The sequence below is a fragment of the Tenrec ecaudatus genome, chromosome X (assembly GCF_050624435.1).
Source record: "Tenrec ecaudatus isolate mTenEca1 chromosome X, mTenEca1.hap1, whole genome shotgun sequence".
In the NCBI taxonomy this organism is placed as follows: Eukaryota; Metazoa; Chordata; class Mammalia; order Afrosoricida; family Tenrecidae; genus Tenrec; species Tenrec ecaudatus.
This window is the reverse complement of record NC_134548.1, coordinates 147,460,996-147,484,459: the sequence shown is the minus strand read 5'-3', so window position 1 is coordinate 147,484,459 and position 23,464 is coordinate 147,460,996. Positions and strand designations below refer to the sequence as shown.

The 23,464-nt window shown below is 38.8% G+C and overlaps 1 protein-coding gene across 4 annotated transcripts in view; it reads left to right on the top strand.

Annotated features, from left to right (window-relative positions):
- MBNL3 (muscleblind like splicing regulator 3) overlaps positions 1-9,605 on the top strand; it is a 119,664-nt gene extending 110,059 nt beyond the window's left edge. For 3 of the 4 annotated variants that reach the window (XM_075538221.1, XM_075538220.1, XM_075538223.1), the window contains one exon: positions 2,790-9,605. In XM_075538221.1, coding sequence (XP_075394336.1) covers positions 2,790-2,801 — 12 coding nt within the window. In that variant the 3' untranslated portion in view covers positions 2,802-9,605. The remainder of the gene's footprint in view (positions 1-2,789) is intronic. The other variant, XM_075538222.1, reaches the window with a different exon arrangement.
- The last annotated feature ends 13,859 nt before the right edge of the window (positions 9,606-23,464 follow it).

Genomic DNA, 23,464 nt, shown 5'->3' with positions numbered 1-23,464 from the left:
TACATGTTTAAAATTTCTGTTAACCCAATCAGCACCTTTAGCTTCAGCTCCATGGGAAAGAAAGCAAAATATATGTCTTGCCAAGGCACAGATAATCCATATCATTATACAGTGTTGAAACCAGAGCTCTCTTCTCCTGTTGGATGTGCTCGTGGGGTTTACATTTTCCTTTGTGTGGGGTATTTCCATTCCAGTCAGAGTCACAATGTAAATTATAAGTTTGAGGGGAGTCTTGAAACTTTGAGAAGATACAAACAATAAGTCTTGTGTACTGCTGTGGTTGGCCATTTGTGCCTTCTGACAGTGCTAGACATGCATTCAGATGGCAGATTTCGCTGTTCTTTCATTTTGATTTCCAGCATGATAGCCATGTATCTGTCACACAGCAGATTAATTCATCAGACTGAGCTGCATTCTAATCTGTGCTTTATAAAATTAACCCTATGTGGATATGATTACCATTTCTAAATTTTTCTGTGACGTTGAATATGGCTATTGACTACCATGTTGAAGCAATGAACATAATACGCTGAATGATAGCACATAATTATTTTAATCTAAAAATTTTTCTTACTACTATAGATAACCCAGTTATTAATAGTTTAACTTAATAGCAACATGTTCATTTCACAGACGTAGAAGTTGCCAGATCAGTAAATTTATTTAAATATCAATGGAAATAATATTTATTGGTTCTACCTTTATTTACATAATTACATTTGCTTAAGACTTTGGTAAATATTTTCTTTAAGTGGCACTGCTTACAAGTTTGAGCTTGATTGAAGCACTCTAAATTGTTCAAACTAAAACACTGAGAGCAAATATGCACTTTTCATATGGAAATGACAGCTGGTCCTATATTTTCCCAATGAGCTTAGAAATTCTGAAGTGTTTTTGTATTATTCAAAGTGTATGGATTTTAATCAAAGGCACAGATCACTTTTGAAGTTTTAATTCTTTAGCACATTAGCAGTTTCATTTTTTAAATCAAATAAAAAGCACAGTAATTTTGTCAGTAGATAACTCTGTTGATTATCTTTTTTTTAATGATTATCTTAAAGAAGGTAACCATAGCGCTTTAGGACCTGATAGAAAATAGGGATTGTGCAGTCTGCTAGTTTGTGTTGGTTCCCAGCGGTTTTTAGTGACATCATTTAGTAGTTTGCCAAGCATTGTTTTCTTTTAAATCTCATTTTTAAAATTCCTTGTTGTTATTCTGGTTTTCTTCCCCTTCACCCTTGGTCTCCTCTTTGCCTGGTCAGAGCCTATAGTAGCATATGTTTAATATTGCTGGTTTGGAACATGTGGCTTGTGAAGCTGTGTAACTCCTAGGTCTCTGCCTAATGGTAGGGACTTATGAATCACACAAGTCAATTCTGAATTGCATGTATTAGTTACCATGAGGTTGAATTTCGCCCATCCAGGATGGTTCATTTGACTGAAGGAGACACCAATTGTGTACTCTTGATGTACTAGTTCCCTAGATCTTGGACAGAGCCTCTATATAGTTAGTTAGTTAGTTAGTTCGTTAGTTAGTCAGATAGATAGATAGATAGATAGATAGATAGATAGATAGATAGATAGATAGATAGATAGATAGATAGATAGATAGATAGATAGATATATAGATGATAGATAGATAGATGATAGATAGATAGATAGATGTAGATATAGTCAAACACTAGCTAAATAGGTACCCTCAATCATAAGGAATGTTTTTAAAAGGCGTCATTGAGTATGTGGAAGAAGTAAAGTATCTGTGGATTGGAATATTTTACTGGGGTGTCATTTGGGATAGTGGCAACTTAAGAATAGTTAGTACCAAATATGAGAATGTAGGTTTCGCAGACAGTTGTCCAAACCTGGTGGGCTGCTTCACACGAAGTAAACAAAAATTGTTGTCAAATATAATCCACTTTCCAACAGAAAATGCTTCGGAAGAGTAATTACTTTTTATTTGATGCCATTTTGAATTTTTGATGTATTTGGCAGAACATACTTCAATGTGTAACAGATGTTGAAAATTTCTCAAAAATGTAATTTTGCACAATGTTATATATAGCCATTCCCCAACGTATGGAAGGTTCCCCTTTCGATAAACTCCAGTGTAAGTCAGTTCTGATGTAAGTGCAATACCTCTTTATTTTCTTAAGTTTTCATTGTTACTGCCTTTCATTATCAGAATCTTTATAAATACAATCTTTATTTGGCATTAAGGGTTGAAAATACTAGATATAAATTTACAGATATATTTTAATACATACATAAAATATGCGGATCATAAGAAATTGATGGATAGCCATTAGGACAGTCCATTGTAACTCCAATAAACTCTAAATTGGGGATTACCTGTATCTAGATTTCACACTTAGGCTCTAAAACATTCAGAAAGCAAGTTTAAAGTCAACTCCATAGTTGCATAATTCCAAATGTTTATTATCAAACACATTTGCTCAATATATGTTAGTTGAAGGCAGTGGATGGATGGTGAATAGTTATCAAAAGGTTTGGTTTTGTGTAGACAATGCCTTAAAAATATTGAGTGCATCTCTGCTAACTTAAAGGAAGGCTCCACATTAATCCTCAGCAAGAACCATAGACTTCCATAGGCTCGCGGTCTTCAGTGATTATTTTCAGCACTTCACTTTGCAGATACAAAATGTGAAATGTGAGTGGGGAATAGCTTGGAACATTTCACCAAGGGACCTGGGACAAGAACCACAGTGTCCTGGTCCTATTTCAATAACCCTTCAATTTTCTCACTTTCTTTTCTTTTTTCTCCATTTCAGTGGAAATTCTGAAGAGCAGCGTCATGGAGTATCAGAATCTCTCCGTGAGAAGCTCTAGATGGCCTTTCTATATATATTCTAGTATGTCGTCTTCTACCGCCTCAACAATAGGTGTGATGCTGTCCATATATTAAGCAAAATAAACTTACCAACAATTCACATCAAAATCCAGACATTAAATTCAATGGCATTGTTAGCAAAATGTGAATGGAAAACTACCATTTTTCTTATTTGAATGTATCAAGTACAATGTGATCGTTCAGTTTTACAGATTGTTATGTTACCCTCTCTCATGTTTCAGCAACCATTGTGCTGAGTGCATCTTCAAAGCAGACTGTTGGTTTACTGTACATTCTTGGTGGAAAAAATTTTGGTTTGCTTATTAAGTGTTACTGTTTTGTTTACATGATAGGTCATTAGGTTAATTTAGAAGTATCGAATATCTCTAATACTGTTTCCCTTTTATTGTACTAAATTGTGTTGTGTTATGGTAGATTTGCTGTGTTTGACTGCAACTTAAATGTTACTGATGGGAAACAAAAACATGTGCTTGAAAAACATGAGAGGTTAATATTTGTATGTTTTCCTTTTTGCGTATTTCTGTAAGTTTTGGGCGGGAGACGTTTAAAAGGCCTCACTTGCTGAGTGTATACAACTGTTTGTAAACATGCATGTATATAATTTGTACCTGTAGATTTGACTTTGTAACGTAAGATCACCTTACTAGAATTCTTTGGGGGGGGGATGGTGAGAGAGGTGTAATTACCTGCACAAAACAGTGCCACCCTTAAAACCCCAACCTCTTATTTCACTCCCTTTAAATAGCTCCTTGATATTAAAAATAAGAATTTACCTTCAAATCAATATGTCAACATTTATCCTGAAATTATGCCAAGGGCTCATTACAGGGTTTTTTTGGCTCAAGGATTCTATCTCCTTGGCTGAGTGTCCAAAACTGAGCCTTCTGAAATTGTCAGCAGAGAAATTAACACTTGGAGTCTTTTAAAGGTATGCTAATTGCGGGTTCTAAATTACACAGAGAGATGGAGGAATGGCGATCATTTTACATAGTAGAAAACCTGTGCACACCATGGCACTGTCACCTTTTACAGAGGGCCGGGTTCTAACTGCAATGGCTCAGCCTTTTTAGACTACTCTTTGAATAATAAGTAAGAGACAATCTAATAAAAGAGAATTGGTTCCAAATGAAGCCTTTCCTCCCTTAAACAGACAATCTGCACTGTTGATCACAGATGTAACTTGACAACAGGGTTGGAGAAATGAAAAAGAAAGAAGGTAGGGAAGCATTGAAAATACCCTTTCATTTATCCCGAAACTCTAGGAAAGCTCCATACTGAATTTTGGGAAACCTAGTGGTGAAAGAGCAAGTGCCAGTGATGTATGGCAAGTGGATCCCTGCCCAAACTTCATTCGTATCAGAATCTCCCCAAGCATAAACAAGCCTCCTATTTTGTTTATACGTTTCCATTTATCTGTCTATGTGTTTTAAAATTAGCATAGAGAGGCTGTTTAGCACCCTTTCGATGAGACAAACTGGCTGCACTCCTCAGAGGGGAGCTGAGTTCCCATTTGGAATAGCTAAAGAGTGACATTGCCACCCAGGAAAATGGTAATCGATCAGTTCCTGTGCCATGTGGCAGACCTCGTCCACTCTACTCAGTTATGAAAAGTTACTATTATTATAGAGTGAAAACATATATTTTACAAGACAATAGAGAAATTTACTATTTTATACTAAATATATATTCTCTCACTAGAATGTGTAAACTCATCAAACTTAATAGGTTTGTTTTACTCCTTAAAATGATAAAGAAAACTATCTGATATATGGTAACTTCAGCCAGCTAGTAGTATTCAAATCACAGAACAATGTACACCTTTTCACCAATGGCGTGAGGGAGGCCCCAGAGCATGTGACTTGCTCCAGGCTACCTAGCTAATTGGTGGAAGTTGGTCCCGAGTGTTTCTTGACTCCCAGTTGTTACAGCATTTCACTAGTGCTTTAGAGCATTGGAGACTCCACCCCACAGCTCATTGATTAGGCTCAGAATACAAGAGTGCAAAATGAGCGTTTTGACAGTTGAGATCCTGTTGATCTTAACCATCAATCAAATCATGATCAAAAGTGATCTTGCTTATACCAAGCCACTGTCATTGATTAGCAGTATTGCCTGGAGTTAAGAGAACTCAGAAGTGTCTTAACCTTTACCTGTTGACACTTTGAACCACATTATTTGTAATGCCCTAAATCTTAGCAATGTTATAGGAGAAAGTTGAGTACACCTTTTATAAGCTACTTGTGTACGGAACTGAATTTTATATAACGTGTACCAGTGCCTCTCCAAAGGTCAGATCTGATCACCAGAATCCAGGCAGGATGCACCTGAGCTCCCCTGAATGTGGTCCTTAATGGAGATGAGAAGGTTTTCAGTGCAAAATGAATCGTTGAGTACCATGACATTTTGATACAATGTCCTATTTCTTTCAACTGTTTCAACTTGTGGAAGTGCTCTACATGGTATTTAACCTAGAGCACAGCAGTTTTCATATCGCACTGAAAACCATAATGATTTATTTTTCAGTAATAGGTTAAGTGAGAGGAGCTCGAAATAGTTGTATTTTTGGTGCCACATTTTTTACATTGTTGGCATCTTTGTATATGGTTTAAAGAAAGAAAGTTCTAAGCATCAAAGCGTGGGTGCAATTTAAGAGAATTTTGACAAAAAAGTTTTAAGATTGCAAGCACTCTTGAAACGAGTTGTGCAATGACATTCAAATGATCTTTATTCAAGGAAAGAAGATAAGTCATTAGACTATAAATATGCAGTTAACAAGCAAGTCACAAAAGTAATCAGTTAGTGACTCTAAACAATGATTTCATAATTGAATTGTATATATACACAAAATTCGAATCACTTAATTCTTAGCATGTTATAAGCTTTCTCTTCTTCGTAGGCCTTTACTTTCATTCATCCAAAGTTTTTTGTTTTGTCTTTTTGTGGGGGGTCCAGTTCTCCCAGCCCTTTGTAAAAAATTCAAGAATGATGAAACCTGAATGCAACAGATACTACATTCAAAACAAGGAATCTAAAAGTTTACATCTAAAGGGATTTAATGATATCCATTAGATAATAAAACAGCACGTGACCATCATATCTTATAGAGATTTAAATGAAAGTAAAATCAAATGGATTCATAAAATTGCTATTTCCATACAGTATTTCCCTTTTGCAATTGGAGCATGATTATGCAAACATTTCATTTCACTTTTCTAGACTAGTTTTCTAGTTTTAGTTATTGGTCCTGTGGAATGCCATCTTTCCCCTTCTCTATCAATTCCATTCACTGTAGACCATGTTAAAACCCTTTCACCTTGCCATAAGTATTGTCCTTCACAACTAGGCTGTGTGTCAATGATGGACATCCTCAGCTCACCTGCTTTCCAGTTGGAAAACATAGGGACCGTCCTCCCTGCCATGAGCAGGAACGGAGTAAAAGTGATCTTCACCATTTGAATCTGCTGTTACTAGAGTGGCCAATAAGCATAGCGGTGTCTGAATAAAGAACAACCTTGACATTAAATTTTTTTTACGTAAGAGAGAAGGTGCATATGTTACTTGGAATGTTCTTTGAACCTTTGGAAAGTAGATCAGGATGCTCTTGGATGAAATGCAGCCCAAGTTTGCTGAATTCTTTCAGGCTGTAGGATCTACTGTGAGAAACAGAATAATTCATATCTGGACTCCTCATTCTTTTCATCCTTTTTATATATTACACACATTGAAAGAGACATAGGTGAAATAAATTAGTGAAATCTAATTTTCCAATTCTGTTGAAATTATTTAGCTGAATAGCTTATTTTCTTAGTGCTGTTGAAAACCGTGAAACAAAAAATAAGTAAAAGAGAATAACAACTTTTGGCAAATTTAATTGATAGCCTAATCAGACTGTAAATATAAACGTAAGTTTTGAGCACCAACTCCTTAATTGGTGCCACACGTTTCCTTTTAGTTTTTAATGTTTTATTATATTACTTCTTTTATATCTAAATAACTAAAGGATTTTGAAGGAGAGCTAGAGACAGTTTAAGTTTGTGCTACATGTATTCCACCTGCCTAGTTATGTTCTAAACTGACACTGAAACATGACAAGGTATAGATTACAGTCCATAACTACCCTTGACAGTTCACAGGTTTAAGAACAAATTTAACTTTATATACAGATAATAATTCAATGTTAACTATTTCTATTTGTTGCTTGGCAACAAAACCACAACATGGCTACCTGTAGGCACATTTTGTGTGTGTGTGAACATTTTACTTGTAAATTCTACATAGTTATTCACAGTGTGAGTTTGTAGAAGATACAGCTCCAAACTCTCAACACGATATATTTGTAGGGTTTTTTTGTTGTTATTTTTTAAACTCCAAAGTCCCATGTGAAAGCTAAATTAGTGTCCTTGTGTGGCTTTTTTGTCAAAAAAGTTTACAACACATGGATTCTAGAGTCAGGTTGTATAGCTTATAGCATTTGTTGTGTGGCTAGGGTTATTCCACAGTATCTAGACTTCGAACACAATCATTGTGTGCTTTTACTTATTCACAGCTACACTATTCAAGTGGCATAGATGTAGCTGCAAAAGTTCTGTTTCCAAGCATGACATACCTGCACAAATATATCTAAATTAAGATTGACTCATTGTTTGAAAATAACTCATATTTCTAAAACCATACATTAAGATACTGTGGAAGAACCCCTTAACAGTGTTTAAGAGGAAAAAATGCTGCCCTTCCTGATTGCCTCAGTTTGGGTGCGAATGTGTGAGAAACACCTTTTTTGCACTTATGTACATAGTCCATTAAAGCAGTTCTCCGAGCTTTTTTTTTTAATATAAGAAGTCTGTAAGAGTAGTGGAAAAGTTAGTAAGAGAGTTCTAAAGCTGTGAGAAGGATTTCTTTTCTATAAGACTTAACATATAATATTGCTTTGCTGTTGTGAAGTTTGTCTTGTTTGTAACAGCTCACCAAAAAAAAAAACACAAGACTTGTAACAGGCCAACCTCAGCATATAGCACCGAACAAAAGATGTATGGCAAGATCACTAGCAAAGATTGTTTGCTCTTTTAATTAATTCTCACTCTACACACACACACACACACACACACACACACACACATCCAACACACACACAGAGGCAGGTTTCTGATGGAGGTTTCCTTTTTGCAATGGAATACACTGAAAATTGCAAGACAAATATCCCCATTAGAGTAAAATCCAATGTCCTCTTTCATGGAAAATTATCAATCTGTGTATCGCTATTGATTAGTATGCATGTCGAAAACTATAATTGACAATCAAATTGCTAATGTTTATCATGGTTCCTCCTTTAAAATCCAGAATTCAAAATCAATTTGGGAACCACTGAAAGATTTCACTTAACAATTAAGTAGGACCATCATTGGACATTTCATTACCTTTAACCAATGGGGAAAATGCTCCTGTCATAACTTTATAAATGGCTTCACTTGCACTACTGACATTATACCTGTTTGGTGAAGGATGTTTTCAGACTTAACAGATCTGAAACACAGATCTGAAAGGGTTTCACTGTGCCACTTCAGCCACCCACTGCTAAGCTGTAACGAAACAGAAGAAAAGCAGCCAGCCACACGATTAGAGTGGGCGTTGGAAGAGAATGCTTCAATCAAACCCTCTCCGTCAATTTTAGCTCCCACATCGCCCACAGATGGCCACTTAGCTTTCTTGTGGCCCCTAGGCAATACAATACGACCTAAAAAAGCCAAGGTTCAGAAGACTTCAGGGTCAAGTACTTTTCCTACAGGGACTTTGAGTCCTTCATATTTGAGGTAGTTGCCATAGAAACTTTGCTGGAAGACCTAACTAAAATATAGTGAGAACCCACCCGGGGCCGGTTGGTATTAGTATTGCTCCGTATTTTGGCAATTCTTACTATTAAGACAGGAAAATAAACTAATGCCAGAAGGCAGTTCTAGCCCTACAGTTGTCCAGTAGCTCAGGGCCAGTTGGCTAGAAAATCCTTTCCTTTTTTAAATTCCCTCAACCATACAGTAAACAGTCTGACCATCTGATCAGCATATATAAAAAGTGTCTTGATATAAAATTTAAGTACATCAGCCTTATTGTCAACATATTTTCCCATATTAGCCCATGTTCTTGTGTTGACATATCTTTGTGATTGTGTAAGCCACAGAATAGACTTCCATAAGGTTGATAGGGATGTAAGATTTTAAGGAAGATTCATCTATGATAGCATCGAAATGAACCTAGAAAGGGTGAACTTTATAGATTTATATTAAAGTAATCTGTTACATTGTTGCAACTGGAAGTCCACATTTTGGGTAGAAAAAGAAATTGACTTTTAAAATACCTATTGGTAAGAGAAGGCATCCTGGTGGCACAGTGATTGAAGCTCAACTGTTCACTGGAAGTTCCGGGCTTCAGACTCACTAGCAGCTCTGCGAAAAACAGGACTGTTCTAATGTGTCACAGGGGCTTGCTATGAGCCAGAACTGGCTTACTGGCATACAACACTACAATAGATAAGAAAATGATTAGCTCAGTAAAATGATTATAGATTTAAATAATAACCTGAATAGTTCATAAATATAAACTATCCCCGTATTTTGTTCCCCAAATACTTCATTCCCTCAATTGCTATTAATAAAGTAGAAGCTTTGATTTTGTTATATTTCCTTTTCCCCAAGTTAAAGTAATATAGTGTTTGTGTTTAGAAAATGTGCATTATGTAACTCATTTGAGTACACTACATCAATGTTGCTTAGTTTTAGTTCTTTTAATAAAATATGTAAATTTCTTTGTTTTGTCTTTTTTTAATTTTTATGAGTCCATACCCACACATTAAGAGTTTAGATAGATTGACATTCTAGCATGGTACTTCTCATTTTGGGAGATTACAGTACAAAGTTTAGATTGGGGTTTGGGTTAAGGTTATATTTCATACAGTAAACACTTTTCAAATATACTTTCAGTATTTTGAATGATAGAGATAATGTATCTGTTTTATGGGATGTATTAGCCCTATAATACTGACATTACTATCAAGAAAATCACCTCTATTTTCGGTTTTCTAAAACTTAAAATTTGGGGATAAAACTTGCTGGCTTTTATTATGCCTTAGTAATTGAAGGCATATTCTATGATACATTATAGAAGTTTGTCTTTTCCAGTCATTCGTTTCTTTCCTGACCCTCCACTGGAACATACCAAATGAGTGTTGTTCAGCGCAGACTTTTCAAGATGGCTATTAGTGGCTCCACCACAATGAGATGCAGAAAGTTTCCCAATAAAATGTTTCCTCTCACTCACAATTGACTGGCTCCCAACAAGGCCCAGGAGAAAGTATGTCATCGTGTTCTTTAGGAAAGCAAAATGTAACTTGGTAATACTTCGTACTGTCAGATTTCAAAATATGTAAAAATACTAACCTATGACCTCCACATTTGCCTCCTTTGGTAGCCAGGCTGATAGAAGTGAGGTGAAGAGAGTTTGGATCAGAGGTTGTGACGGGAAGTAAAGCATGACTAGTACTGAATGAACTGCCAGGGGAAAGGGTAGGTTTTTGTCCAGTATCAGCTGAATCACGTAGAAGCACGCGTTCCCTCAGTCCCTTCGCCCTGTTTCACCATTCTCAATGCAGTCCCCACTATAACATTTCTTGATAAGCCAGCTTTGAGCCTTTGGGTGTGTCCTGTCTTTCTGTGAGTCTGTAATAATCCCAGCATTAAAGCCAGTTGAGTAGATAGGCGTTTGCAAGAGGTCTTTGGCCTCTTAAGAATGTAGCATATGTCTTTCTCTTTGAAGCTGTTGACTGATGAGAATTAAGGGCCGGCATTCATGACCATCATCAAATTGGAGACTTGAGAGTTTCGATTGGCCAGAAGAAAGTTGACCCTAGGCTCAAGTAGATAGAGACCACATTTGTCCTGCGTGCTTCTGAACCTCTTTTTACAGTGCCTTTCTATGCCCCTCCTTAGAAATCCCAGGGCAGTATCTTAACCGACAGGTTGCATCCAGTAGATCTGGATTTGCCCCTTGAAAGGGTTCCTGGTAGGCCCCGTAGGCAAAAGAAAGCAGTTTGAGCTAAGATCTTAGGGACAACTCACATTAAGGTTCTGAAAACTTGCATGATAAAAGGCATGACTACAAGTATTGGGTACCAAAAACCCACCACACATTCTGCATTATCAAGTTGATTTCTACTCACAGCATCTCTAAGGACAGTAAAACTTCCTCCATTTGGTTTCCTACACTAATCTTCGGGGGACAAGGTCACCAGGTCTGTTCTCCCACAAAGCCACTGGTGGGGTTGTTTGTCTACCTACCTTTAGTTAGCAGGAAAACTTTGGGCCATTATGATCCTAGCATTCAGAGAGTAGTTCAATTCCTATGGATCATAGAAGGGTTGGGGGGGCACTCAGCAAAGTTATGAACTAGGAATGCTCCTAAAATAATAGCTATATACTGAGCATCCTGAAATGTCATGGTCCAGAATCCACACAAACAGCCGGCCTTAAGAAAACAGCATGTACATAGATCCCTGGTGGCAGTGGTTAAAAATCCTGTTGCTGAACAACAGGCTGGCTGGTTGAACACATTCAGAAGGTCCATAAGTGAAAGACCTGGCAGTAGGGTCCCGTAGATGTTGCAGCCTAGAAAACCCTATGGGTAGCTCTGGTCTGTCCTTTGGCATCACTGTGAGGTGAAAATCCACTCAGCAGCACTTAACAACATAAAGGGCATGACATAGAAAGTGAATACAAGTCTGAAGTAGTCTAATGACTACCTTCTAACATCTAACAACACATGGACACATCAGCTTTCCTATCCTAGAAATGCCCATTTTCTAAACCCAGAGTTTCCTTTTAGTGTCTGAACTTACACTTCCTTATCAGGCAACAGGGCAATCTGGGGAATCAAAGCCAAGAGTTCCAAGTAGAAAACTTGGGGTAGAAAAGGCTTCCAGCAGGCTACAGGATGAAGTTTGTTTGAGGCACAAGAGGCTGGATGCTTGTTATAGGCAGAAGCCCAGAGCCAAAGCACAGCACTCAAATGGATGCAGAAATCAGGATCAGAAGGGAGCCCAGCATTCTAGTGTACATAGACACAGAGGCAGGCAAAGCTCTGCCCCCAGTGTACAACAGACGTAAGAAAATCCCTCGGTTTTCCTCAGGAGAGAGAAGGAGGTGTCTCCCCATAAGTGATGCAATGTGTTGTAAGCACATAAAGAGAGAGAGAGGATTCTAGAGTAACAGTAGCGAGAGCGCCTATTAAAGCAAAGAGCCTGTTCACTTTAAATGATCAAGGAAATGCAGAAGGAATCTGCCGTCAGCAGACTTCTAGAGACCTCGTGGCAACAGATGATGATCAACCCACTGAGGATCACAATAAAGCTTGAAAGGGGTGGGGAAGAATGATAACAGGACTGAGACTCCCTTGAGCTTTCTTGACCTGAAGCATTGGATAATTCTTTGTTGGGAAAAGACACAGTTCAGAGAGAATCCTATCTGTGCTCTCTCTACATAGTGTAAGTGCTTATTGGTATGCCTTTGTTAATTAATAAATGTGTGTGTATTCATTCAGTGTGTTTTCTTCTTCTCAATCTCTGTACAACCACCAGCCCCCCACTCCCGTTTGAAAAAAATCCACTGATGTATTGTTAGCCCAGGCAATCGATGATCACCATCTGGGGCTCTGGGTAGGGATTTCCCACAAACCTGGCATTTGTGCTATCACCCCTTAGTTTCTCTGTTGGTGTACACGATCTCACTGATGTCATATAGACCAAGCAAGCCTTCGTCATTAAATGAACACCAACAAATGATGCTAATAAGCAACCCCTTGCTCTTAAAGCTGTTTAGGGCTGAGAGAGTCATTGGAATAGAGTTGTGGGGCTAGAGGATCCCTCAGACCGCCCAGGAAAAATGGCCAAGGCATTTCCAATAGGCCACCATGCTCACTGGCTGTGTTTTCTCTCCACCTCCAAGAAAAACGTCCTGGGGTAAAAAACACTCTTAAGGGGGACTTAGGAATGTCAGTCCAAGAATAACCTGAGTGATATTTTAAGCCAATATTTTAAAGTTATTTATTATATACATATTCGGTACCATGTCACTCAACCTTCTCCCTTCCGATCGATCCCCCACACCAAAGTCCTTTCCCCTGTATATTAATATTATCTCTTCAGAAACTGTGATAGTCCTAGAGGAGGACAAGTGGGAGAAAAAGCCCCCAAATCCTGCCATGATGATGCCTTAGAGTATTCCATAGAGGGTCAAGGAAGTCCCCTTTAGAGAACTAAGGTGAAGAATCTGGGATAAGAATGAGGGGGGTTTCCAGCATGCGTCAAGGTTTCTGAAGTTAAAAAAAAACATTCTCTAGCTAAAAATTTTCCATAGCCCTTCTCAAGACTACTGGTTAACATCTAGATGTACTCTCTAGTCTCACCTGGGCCCTCTGCCTCCAGTAACTAGTATGCTCCAGACCAGGGGTCCTCAAATTTTTTAAATGGGGCCAGTTCACTGTCCCTCAAACCCATTGGAGGGCCGGACTATAGTTTTAAAAATATGAACAAATTCCTATGCACACTGCATATATCTTATTTTGAAGTAAAAAAACAAACGGGGCAAAAACACCTGACAGGCCGCATGTGGCCCGCGGGCCATAGTTTGAGGACTGCTGCTCCAGACAAACCAAATCGCTGTTTCCCAGAGACCCATCACAGTTGCCCATATCTCTCTCCCTGTGCACATTTTTACCTCTGCCTGGAATGCCTTCACTTCTCCCCACTATTCCTTGCAAGCATATATATATATATATATATATATATATATATATATATATATATATATATGCCTCCCAACTATTCTCTCCAAATTACACTTCGTGGTCAGTTGAATTTGACACCTGGTTGTTTACGTCCACTTCATCCTTCACCTGACCTTCAGAGTCATTATATATAAAAACCATTTTAATTTTTTGCTGTTTGAGATGAGATTGTTTGAAACAGAAGCAGAGGAGTTATATAATGAGACTTGTGCTCTAGCTCAGTGCATCCCAATCTTTTTTTCCTCACACCCTATCGTAGAGTGATGCTATTTGTAAGGCGCTCTGGAGTGCGTGGAGCCGCGGCATGCTGCTGGAGCCAGCAAGTTCAGGAAAGAGCTGCCCCAGGCCAAACACAACTCTCCAAAGAGCTAAGGTTGGAAGATGTGTTTTACAAGATATTGGTGATTTCCTTCCTTGAGATGGGCTATATAAATATATATCGCCCGTTTCTTTAAAAACAAGCAAACAAAATTCCCTCCAGATTCCTTATCCCTAAAACTTAAATGGTGATCTGAAATGGTCTTTGAGTCTTAACCCCTCCCCACCGTTCTCAGGTTAAAGTTCCAATATACCTAACCGCTGTGTATAACACCCTGCACCATTCACTTATTATTGACTTTCTACCTCTTCCGGTCTTATCTTTTGCCATGGGACTTGTTTCTTCAACAGCTGTTTCATGCCTGCACACCATTGCTGTCGGTTTCCTTTCTGCCTGGTGTGTCCACATTTCAGCCTGGCTAGTATAATGTGAGTCTCTAGTCACCCTATCAATTGACATCAAGTAAATTTTGAGTCATGGTGTTGGGCACAAGTCTCCAACCAACCTTTCACGTAGCTTCATTCAATACTGCACCATTCAGGGACCCCTTCAGGATTTTGAGTGGAGACAGTGCAAACCCAAAGAGCATACACGGTTAGGGACATCATTGGTGCTTCCATGTAAGGAAGGGGAGACCGTTCTAAAGTTGCACGTGATTATCGTTTCCATCTTGAAATTAGAATCTCCAGGTGTTTCACCTTCCTTTCCATAAAATCTGGTCTCACAACTTAAAAACTAAACTAAAAAGAGCATGGTGGTGTAACGGTTCTGTGTTGGGCTGTAATCTGCATGGTCAACAGTTTGAAACCACCAGCACTTCCGTGGGAGAAAGACTGGGCTTTCTACTTCCGTTAACATCACAGTCTCAGAAACACACAGGAGGTCACTGTGAGTCAGCATTGACTCGATGGCAGTGAGTTTGGTTTTTGGCTCTCCTAACATAATTGGTATAAACTATTGTAGTTGGAACAAGATGTCTAGTATAGTTACTCCATTGACAATAGGTATAAAAGGGAAACACATTATACTCATTGCCTTAATCAAAACTTGCTATACAGGAATAGCAAATATTTCCTGTTCTTAGAGTGGAGTAAATTTCTCGTTTTTTCCCTTTTTTTTTGTTATTTTGCCCTCCTTGGTTAAACTTTTTAAATTTTATTTTATTTATTTTTTAATTTTCTTTTATTAATAAATCATTTTATTGGGGCTCATACAACTCATCACAATCCATATATACATCAATTGAGTAAAGCACCCTTATACATTCGTTGCCCTCATCATTCTCAAAATTTGCCTTCCACTTGGGTTCCTGGAATCAGCTCATTTTCCTTTTTCCCTCCCCCTCCCTCCCTGCTCCCCCTCCCTCATGAACCCTTAATAATTTATAAATTATTATTTTATCTTATGTTACACTGCTCGGTGTCTCCCCTCACCCACTTTCCTGTTGCCCATCCCCCAGAGAGGTGGTTACATGTAGATCCCTGAGATCGGTTCCCCCTTTCTACACCCCCTTCCCTCCCAGTGTCACCAGTGTGGAGTAAATTTCTTACAACTAGCTCAATAGTTGGAAAATGTCCTTTGCCCACTGTCTTCCATTTTTCTAACTGTCCTCTGAGGGATCCTTCTTGTCCTTGGACATACTTGAGGTGCACATTTTGGAGGATATCATGTCGACTGTATCATTTCCCAGCATTTCCTATTGATGTAGGTTTGGACACTGTGGTATTGTCTTGGAAATTGAATAAACACAGCATGTGTTTGGGCTTTGACAATAGAGTTCTCTCAAAAGCATAAACATGTTTACCAGAGGACATGAATGACACTAAATCAACTAGCCTTAACATGCCTGTGAAGAATATTCCATCTAACAAAAGTCCAACACATATTGTACTCTAGTGACAACTCGTTCTCCAGGCTAGACCACATGGCAGGCCATACTGCAAGCCCTAAGAAATATCAAGAGATTAAAATAATACAAAGTACTTTCTCTGACCAGAAGGCAGTGAAGATATTAATCAATATTAGAAACAATAATGACTGGACAATACACAAACATATGGAAATTAAACAGCACACTATTAAAATTCAATGAGTCAAGGAAGAAATCAAAAGAGAAACCACACATTTCTTAGATTTAAAAGAAAATGAAAGTATAACATATTTAAAGTTAAGGTACTCAGGGAACACATAACTACAAGGGTAACTAATGATAATAAATACCTACATGACCAATGGAACAAAATCTTGCATCAACAGCTTAGTTGGACAACGTCCGAGTCTGCAAAGAGGAGAGTAACAGAAGCCATAACCTATGAGAAAAGGGGAAAATTTCCACAACAACCACAGATCAGGGCGAAAGTCACTACAATTGAAACCAGAAAGACAATAGAGTACACAAAACTGGAAGTTCTTTGAAAAGACAAATATACAAGCCTTTAACTAGACTGACAAAGGAAAAGAGAAAAACTAGAGATGATCAAAATAAATCATGAACAAGGAGAGAGTGTCACGGACCCGGTGCAAAGAAAAGAATCGTGTGCTGAGCAACTGTCTGGCAACAAACTGACTAAAGGAAATCAAATGGCGCAGTCCTTAGAAATGTACAGCCTGCTCCAACTTGCTCAAAAGGAAATATAAAGTCTCAACAGATCCATAACACAGGAAGAGATCCAGCCAGTGATCAAAACTTCCCAGCAACAAAAACCAAGGTCTGAGACCAGAAGGATTGCTTGGGAATTAGGTCAAGCATTGAGAAGAGAATGGACACTGATCTAGTTTTAACTCTTTAAAACAGAGAATGAAGGAATATTGCTACTCGGTCATCCTAGGGAGTAAACCTGACACCGAGACCACACCAACAACACGGCAAAGAAAACGACAAGCCAATATTCCTTATGAATATATGTGCACCTGTAGGTGTGATAAAATAGTGGTTCTCAACCTTTCTAATGCCACGACCCTTTCTTACAGTTCTTCATGTGGTGGTGACCCCCCCAACCATAAAATTATTTTAGTTGCTACTTCATCACTGTCATTTTGCTACTGTTATATATCAGGCAACCCCTAGAAAAGTGGCATTCGAAAGAAAACCAATGAAGGTCACATATGTATATCTACAGGGAGATTTGTCTCAAGAAAATGGCTCACAGAGTCATAGAGATAGGCAAGTTCAAAGTTTGTGAGTCAGCTTGGAGGCTTCTCCTACCTCACACAGCTGCAGGAGTTGATGGAGGTCACACAGGTCTTCTAGCTGCCGGAGGGTACAAATCCAAAATCAGCAGGTAAGATGACAGGTTGTGGACAATTCCCCAAAGCAGCAGGTAATATAACAGGTCCCTGGATCAAGCCCAACGAAATGGAGGTTAAATGAGAAGCCAGATTCAGGATCCACACCCAGCAAAAACCCAGCAAGCTCTCCCACAGCTTATGTTGGAAGCAGGCTACAATCCCAAACAAATCTTATATTGGGGCACTACTTACCTTAAATACCCAAGAATCCTGGCCCAGCCAAGTTGACACAAAACCTTAAATATGACAATATTGATGCAAAACTTTTCAATAAAATATTAGCAAAGAGAATTCAACAGCATTGACTCCAGGATGTTCCACATTAGAAAACAAGCTAACATAATATACTAATCAATAGAACAAAGACAAAGAACCACAGAATGATCTCAATGGATCGGAGAAAAGCACTTTATAAAAATTCAATGCCCTTTCTTGATGAAAATCCTCAGGTAGATTTTAATAGAAAGGAATTTCCTCAACATGATTCAGGGTATAAATGAAAAGCCAAGTGCCAAAATTACACTTAATGGAGAAAGAGTTCTGCCCTGAAGCCAGGAACAAGACAAGGGTGCCCACTGTCATGAATTCTATTCAATATTATATTATGAGTCCTAGCCATAATAATACAATAATAAACATACACAAAAGGTCTGTAGATTGGAAACAAAAAGTAAAATTATCTATTACAGGAGCCCTAGTGATTTAGTGGTTATACATTGGGCTGCGATCCGCATGGTTGGCAGTTCAAAACCAGCAGTGGCTCCGCAAGAGAAAGACTCCCATAAGCAGTTCTAATCTATGACCCCACAGGCCGTGGCTACAAATCAACATTGACGCAGTAGCAACAAGTTTTTCCAGATGAGCTAATCTGACACCCAGCTGAATTCCGAAGTATTGCTACTAGAGCTCCAGTTGTATAAAACAAAAGTATATTTAAATATATCTCTGCAATTAGTGGGTACTTATGGAAAATTTCTCTCAGTAATACTGTTCTTTTAGTCTCATTAAGGTGCTTTCATGAATAAAGATACTTGGACAAAAGTTATTTTGCAGTCGGATCTTATAAAATCTCTACAAAAACCCAAGCGGACATCTTCCCAAATTATTGAAGCGTTGAAGCAAGTTCACAGGAACGCTTCGCAACCTAACCAATGGTGATGCGAACAGTTTGAGAAAGCCCACCGGCCTCAGAGGTGAACCAAGTTAGCAAAGACTGTCAGCCTGAACAAATGCAGAGAGTTTGGCTGAAGCTCAGAAACTGGAGGAAGAAGACCTTACTGTTGATATGATAGTTGCTAAAGTTGGAATTTTACAAGGTTTGGTATTTCCCATTGTATGAGAATATCTTGGCCATGGCAAACTTTTGGCAAGATAATTTTACCCAAAATTTTAGCTAGATACTTTTACCTAAACTGGGAACTGCTAACTCCAAAAGCTGATCTTCCCCTCGGTCTTTTGAGCAAGATGTTAGGGATGATCATTTTATGGAATTATTTTTATGGGACTAGCCTTAGCTTGACCAATATCAACCAGAGAAGAAGTTCAATGAAAAAAAAAAAAAAGCTTCTCAGGACCTCTGCTGGACCAGTTAAATGCAAAACAGACAGGCCAGCTGTGAAGGTTTTTACAACTGTCTTTTGGGATCCCCCCGGTACAACCTTGATAGAATTTCTCAAACATTTACTTACTCCAAAATTTCACAGAATGACCATGGAGTACTACTATGAAGTCATCTTAAGAACATTGAAACTTGCGTTGATGAGAAGGGCAGCAAGGCTGTGTGGAGCCATCTTTGCCATCACAGCTGCCCATCATTACAGGGTAGCAATGGCTTAGAAAACATTATAAGAATGTTAATCAGAAACCACCCTCCAGCCAAGCTACAGCCCTGCTCTTGCCTCTTCAAACTACTTTTGTTTCCTAAACTGTAAGAACACTTAAAGCAAACGGTGTGAATCCCTTAAAGATACCAAAAGTTCATTGTGGAGTGGTTACAATGGAAGAGTTTACAGTTCTTTCCGATGAAAACATCGTCTTCAGAAGTATCTAGATGGAGGTTATGTTGAGAAATAATAACAGCTTCACATTTTTATTGAATTTTGGGGTTTGCACTTTTTTGGTTAATAAGAGTTTCTATGATTTTTAAAAATCATTTTCTTAAGGGCTCATACAACTCTTATCACAATCTACATCAATTGTGTAAAGCACATTTGTACATTCATTACCCTCATCATTCTCAAAACATTTGCTCTCCACGTAAGCCCCTGGCATCAGGTCCTCATTTTCCTCTCCCTCCCTGCTCCCCCCTCCCTGATGAACCTGTGATTATTTATAAATTACTATTTTCCATTGTCCATCACCCATTCTTCCATTGTCTGTAGATCCTTGTAATCGATTCCCCCCTTCCCAATTCCCTCCCTCCAGCCATTCTCACTACTGGTCCTGAAGGGATCATCCTCCCTGTATTCCCTGTGCTTCCAGTTCCTATCTGTACCAGTGTACATCCTCTGGTCCAGCCAGATTTGTAAGGTAGAATTGGGATCAGGATAGTGGGGAGGGGGTGTGAGGAAGCATTTAGGAACTAGAGGAAAGGCATGTTTCATCATTGCTACAATGCACCTTGACTGGCTCGTCTCCTCCCCACGATCCTTCCATAAGGGGATGTCCAATTGCCTACAGATGGGCTTTGGGTCTCCGCTCTGCACTCCCCCTCATTCAAAATATGATTTTTTTGTTCTGATGATGCCTGATAACCTGATCCCTTCGACACCTCATGAACACATAGGCTGGTATGCTTCTTCCATGTGGCCTTTGTTGCTTCAGAGCTAGGTGGCCACTAGTTTGCCTTCAAGCCTTTAAGACCCCAGACACTATATCTTTTGATAGACTGGCACCATCAGCTTTCTTTGTCACATTTGCTTATACACCCACTTTGTCTTCAGATATTGTATCAGGAAGGTGAGACACAATGGTATGATTTTTTTTGTTTTTGAATGCCTGATAACTGATCCCTTTGGCACCTTGTGACCATGCAGGCTGGTGTGCTTCTTCCATGTGGACTTTGTTGCTTCTGAGTTAGATGGCAGCTTGTTTACCTTCAAGCCTTTAGGACCCCAGGCTCAATATCATTTTACAGCCAGGCAAGCTTTCTTCACCACATTTGCTTATGCACCCGCTTTGTCTTCAGTGATTGTGTTAGGAAGGGGAGCATCATAGAACGCCAGTTTAATAGAACAAAGTATTCTTACATTGAGGAAGTACTTGAGTGGAGGCCCAATGTCCATCTGCTACCTTAGTACTAAACCCATAAATATATGCACATAGATATATTTCATCATCCTCATGTATAACTATATTTACATATGTACAAGACTTTATTTAGACCTCTATAAATGCCCTTTGCCTCCTAGCTCTTTCCTCTAATTCTTTTGACTTTCCTCTTGTCCCACTATCATGCTCAATCTTCATTTGGGTTTCAGTAATTCCTCTTGGTTACATTACCCTTGATCATGCTTAACCAGGCCTCCCACACCCTCCTCACCACTGATTTGGATCGCTTGTTGTTCCCTTGTCCCTGGGTTTGTTAACACCTCTCCCTCTCCCTCGACCTCTCCCTCTCCCATGTCCCCGTGGAACTGTCGGTCCCGTTGTTTCCCCCGACCTCTCCCTCTCCCATGTCCCCGTGGAACTGTCGGTCCCGTTGTTTTCTCCTCCAGATTGTTCATCCAGCCTATCTTATTTAGACAAACCTGTGTAGATAATAACTTCACAAAAACAACACAGAGAAAAACCAAGCAACAAAAGAAAACAAAACAACAACAACAATCCAATGACAAAAAAAAAACACACAAGAACGAAAACCTTGTAGTTAGTTCAAAGACTGTTTGTTGTCCTTTAGGAGTGTTTTCCAGTCGAGTCTGTTGGGGTGCCAAACCCTGGCCTCAAAGTCTATTTTTTATTATTCCCTGGGGACTTCGTTGCTCTGTTCCCCTTGCTGTTCTGTTGCACACCCTTGGTGTTTTGCCTCAGTGTGGTGGGATCAGATCGAGTGGATTTCCCACACTGTTTCTCCAGTGTTGTCCCCTGTAGGGCTATGGGTTAGTGGGGGTTTCTATGAGTTTTATTTACCCTCAAATATAAAAAAATCCCAAAGAATCTACAAGAAGATTCTAGAGCTAATAGAGGAGTTTAGCAGAATTACAGGGTAAAAGGTGAACAAGCAAAATTAGCAGTGAGAAATGTAAAAGGAGAATTAATGAAATAATTTCAATTAAAATATCATCTAAGACAATGAAATCATAGGAATAAATTTAGCCAAGAATGTGAAAACTGTATACAAAAAAATAGAAAATACTGCTTAAAGATATTAAAATTTTTTCATAACTGAAATGTTCTATGTTCATGCATTAAAATACTTAATATTGTTAAGATGATAATACTACCCAAAAACTCAAAAAGAAAAAGACATCCAACCTCACTCACTGGCAGTAAACAGCCTCCTCTTTCTCCTAAAGAGTGACTGGTGGGCTCAAATTGCTGACCTTGTAGTTAGCAGCTCAGTGTGTAATTCACGGTACCACCAAAGCAATCTGCGAATTGATTTCACTCCAAATAAAACTTTGACAAGCCTTCTTACAGAATCGACAAATCAAACTTCTACTTTATAGGCACTGGCAAGATGCTACAAATATCTTAAGGAATGTTGATATAGAAGAACAAAGTTGGAGGACTCATAATTCTTGATTTCAAAAAGATATAACTGCAGCCATTTCGTGGCATAATGCACACAGGGACCAATGGAATAGAATTGAAAGTCCAGAAATCATCCTATGTATTGATGGCCAGCTGATTTTTTACGAGGATTCTAAATCCATTCAATGGGAAAAGAAGAATTTCTTCAATAAACGGTGCTAGGGAATTGGATTTTCACATGTCAAAAATGAAACAGGATCCATACCGCATAGCACATGTAAAGCCGAATTCAAAATTGACTCTGGGCCTAAATGTGTAATCTAGAACCATAAAATCTTTGGGGAAAAAGATAGAGGCAATGCTGTCAAGCCTAGCTTTTAATAATGGGTTATATACTATAATAACAAAAGCACAAAGAGAAAAAAATAGGTGGGACTGCATTCTTATAGTTTTTGCATTTTATAGTTTTTATAAGTGAAATGACAACTAACTCCACATGGAAGAATCACACCAACATCAGTGATGGCAGAATTCTAAATCATATAATCCGAAGTCAAAAGAGGGAATAGTATCAGAGCCCAAATTGTGAGATTCTGATTTGTACAAGGCTATGGATGACAGTGGGCGCCCAAGATACAGCTGGGAGATCTACACAGGGAATAAGCCTCCGGTGATTTCCCTCCATCCCCAATGGAAGGATGGGAAGAAACTAGTTGCCAAAGCTGACTACAGGATATCAAAATGATAGTCCTGACTTGAATAGTTAAACAGTTGTCAATCAATGCCACCTCTAATACATGTTGTGCCTAATCTGGCTGTAAACATTTTCTGTGGGTTTTGTTGTTGTTGTCTGTCCATTTTTCACACTGGGGTTTACCTCTGATGTATTTTGACATTGTGGGTAGCTCCCTTGAATTTTGATGATATGTTTTGCTGGTTTTTAGTACATGAAGCCCAAGACTGATGACCCTACAGGGATGAGTAGAATAAGGATTCCTAGGGGGTATGGTAGGGAAAGAGGTGGGGCAGCATCGCGTTCTTCTGGTCTCAGGGTCATGGAGCGGAGGTTTATGTGCTTCATTAGTCTATTGGACTAATTATTAGTTTCCACGTGTTTTTTATTTTCATCTGGACAGGGAGAAACTAATTGTTGACAGCCATTTAAGAATGTTTAAGACCCCAGTTACTACTCCCCAGTGTAGGATGTAGAACATTGTCTTTGAGGTGATTGTCTTGGTCGAGTGACTCATTGCCTCAAAGTAGGTGGATATAGCTAAGTTTTCCTAACTTTCCCACCCAGTATGCTCTACCTTATCGTGAATAAATTTGCAGCAAAAGTCACTATCAGCACTTCCTAAGGGCACCTAACAAGTGTATTTGTTCAACAAGGCACAAATATCCTTGTTATTCCTGTTCTGGAATTCCATTGAGTTATTCTTCTTGATGGTCTCCTACATAATTAGACGACT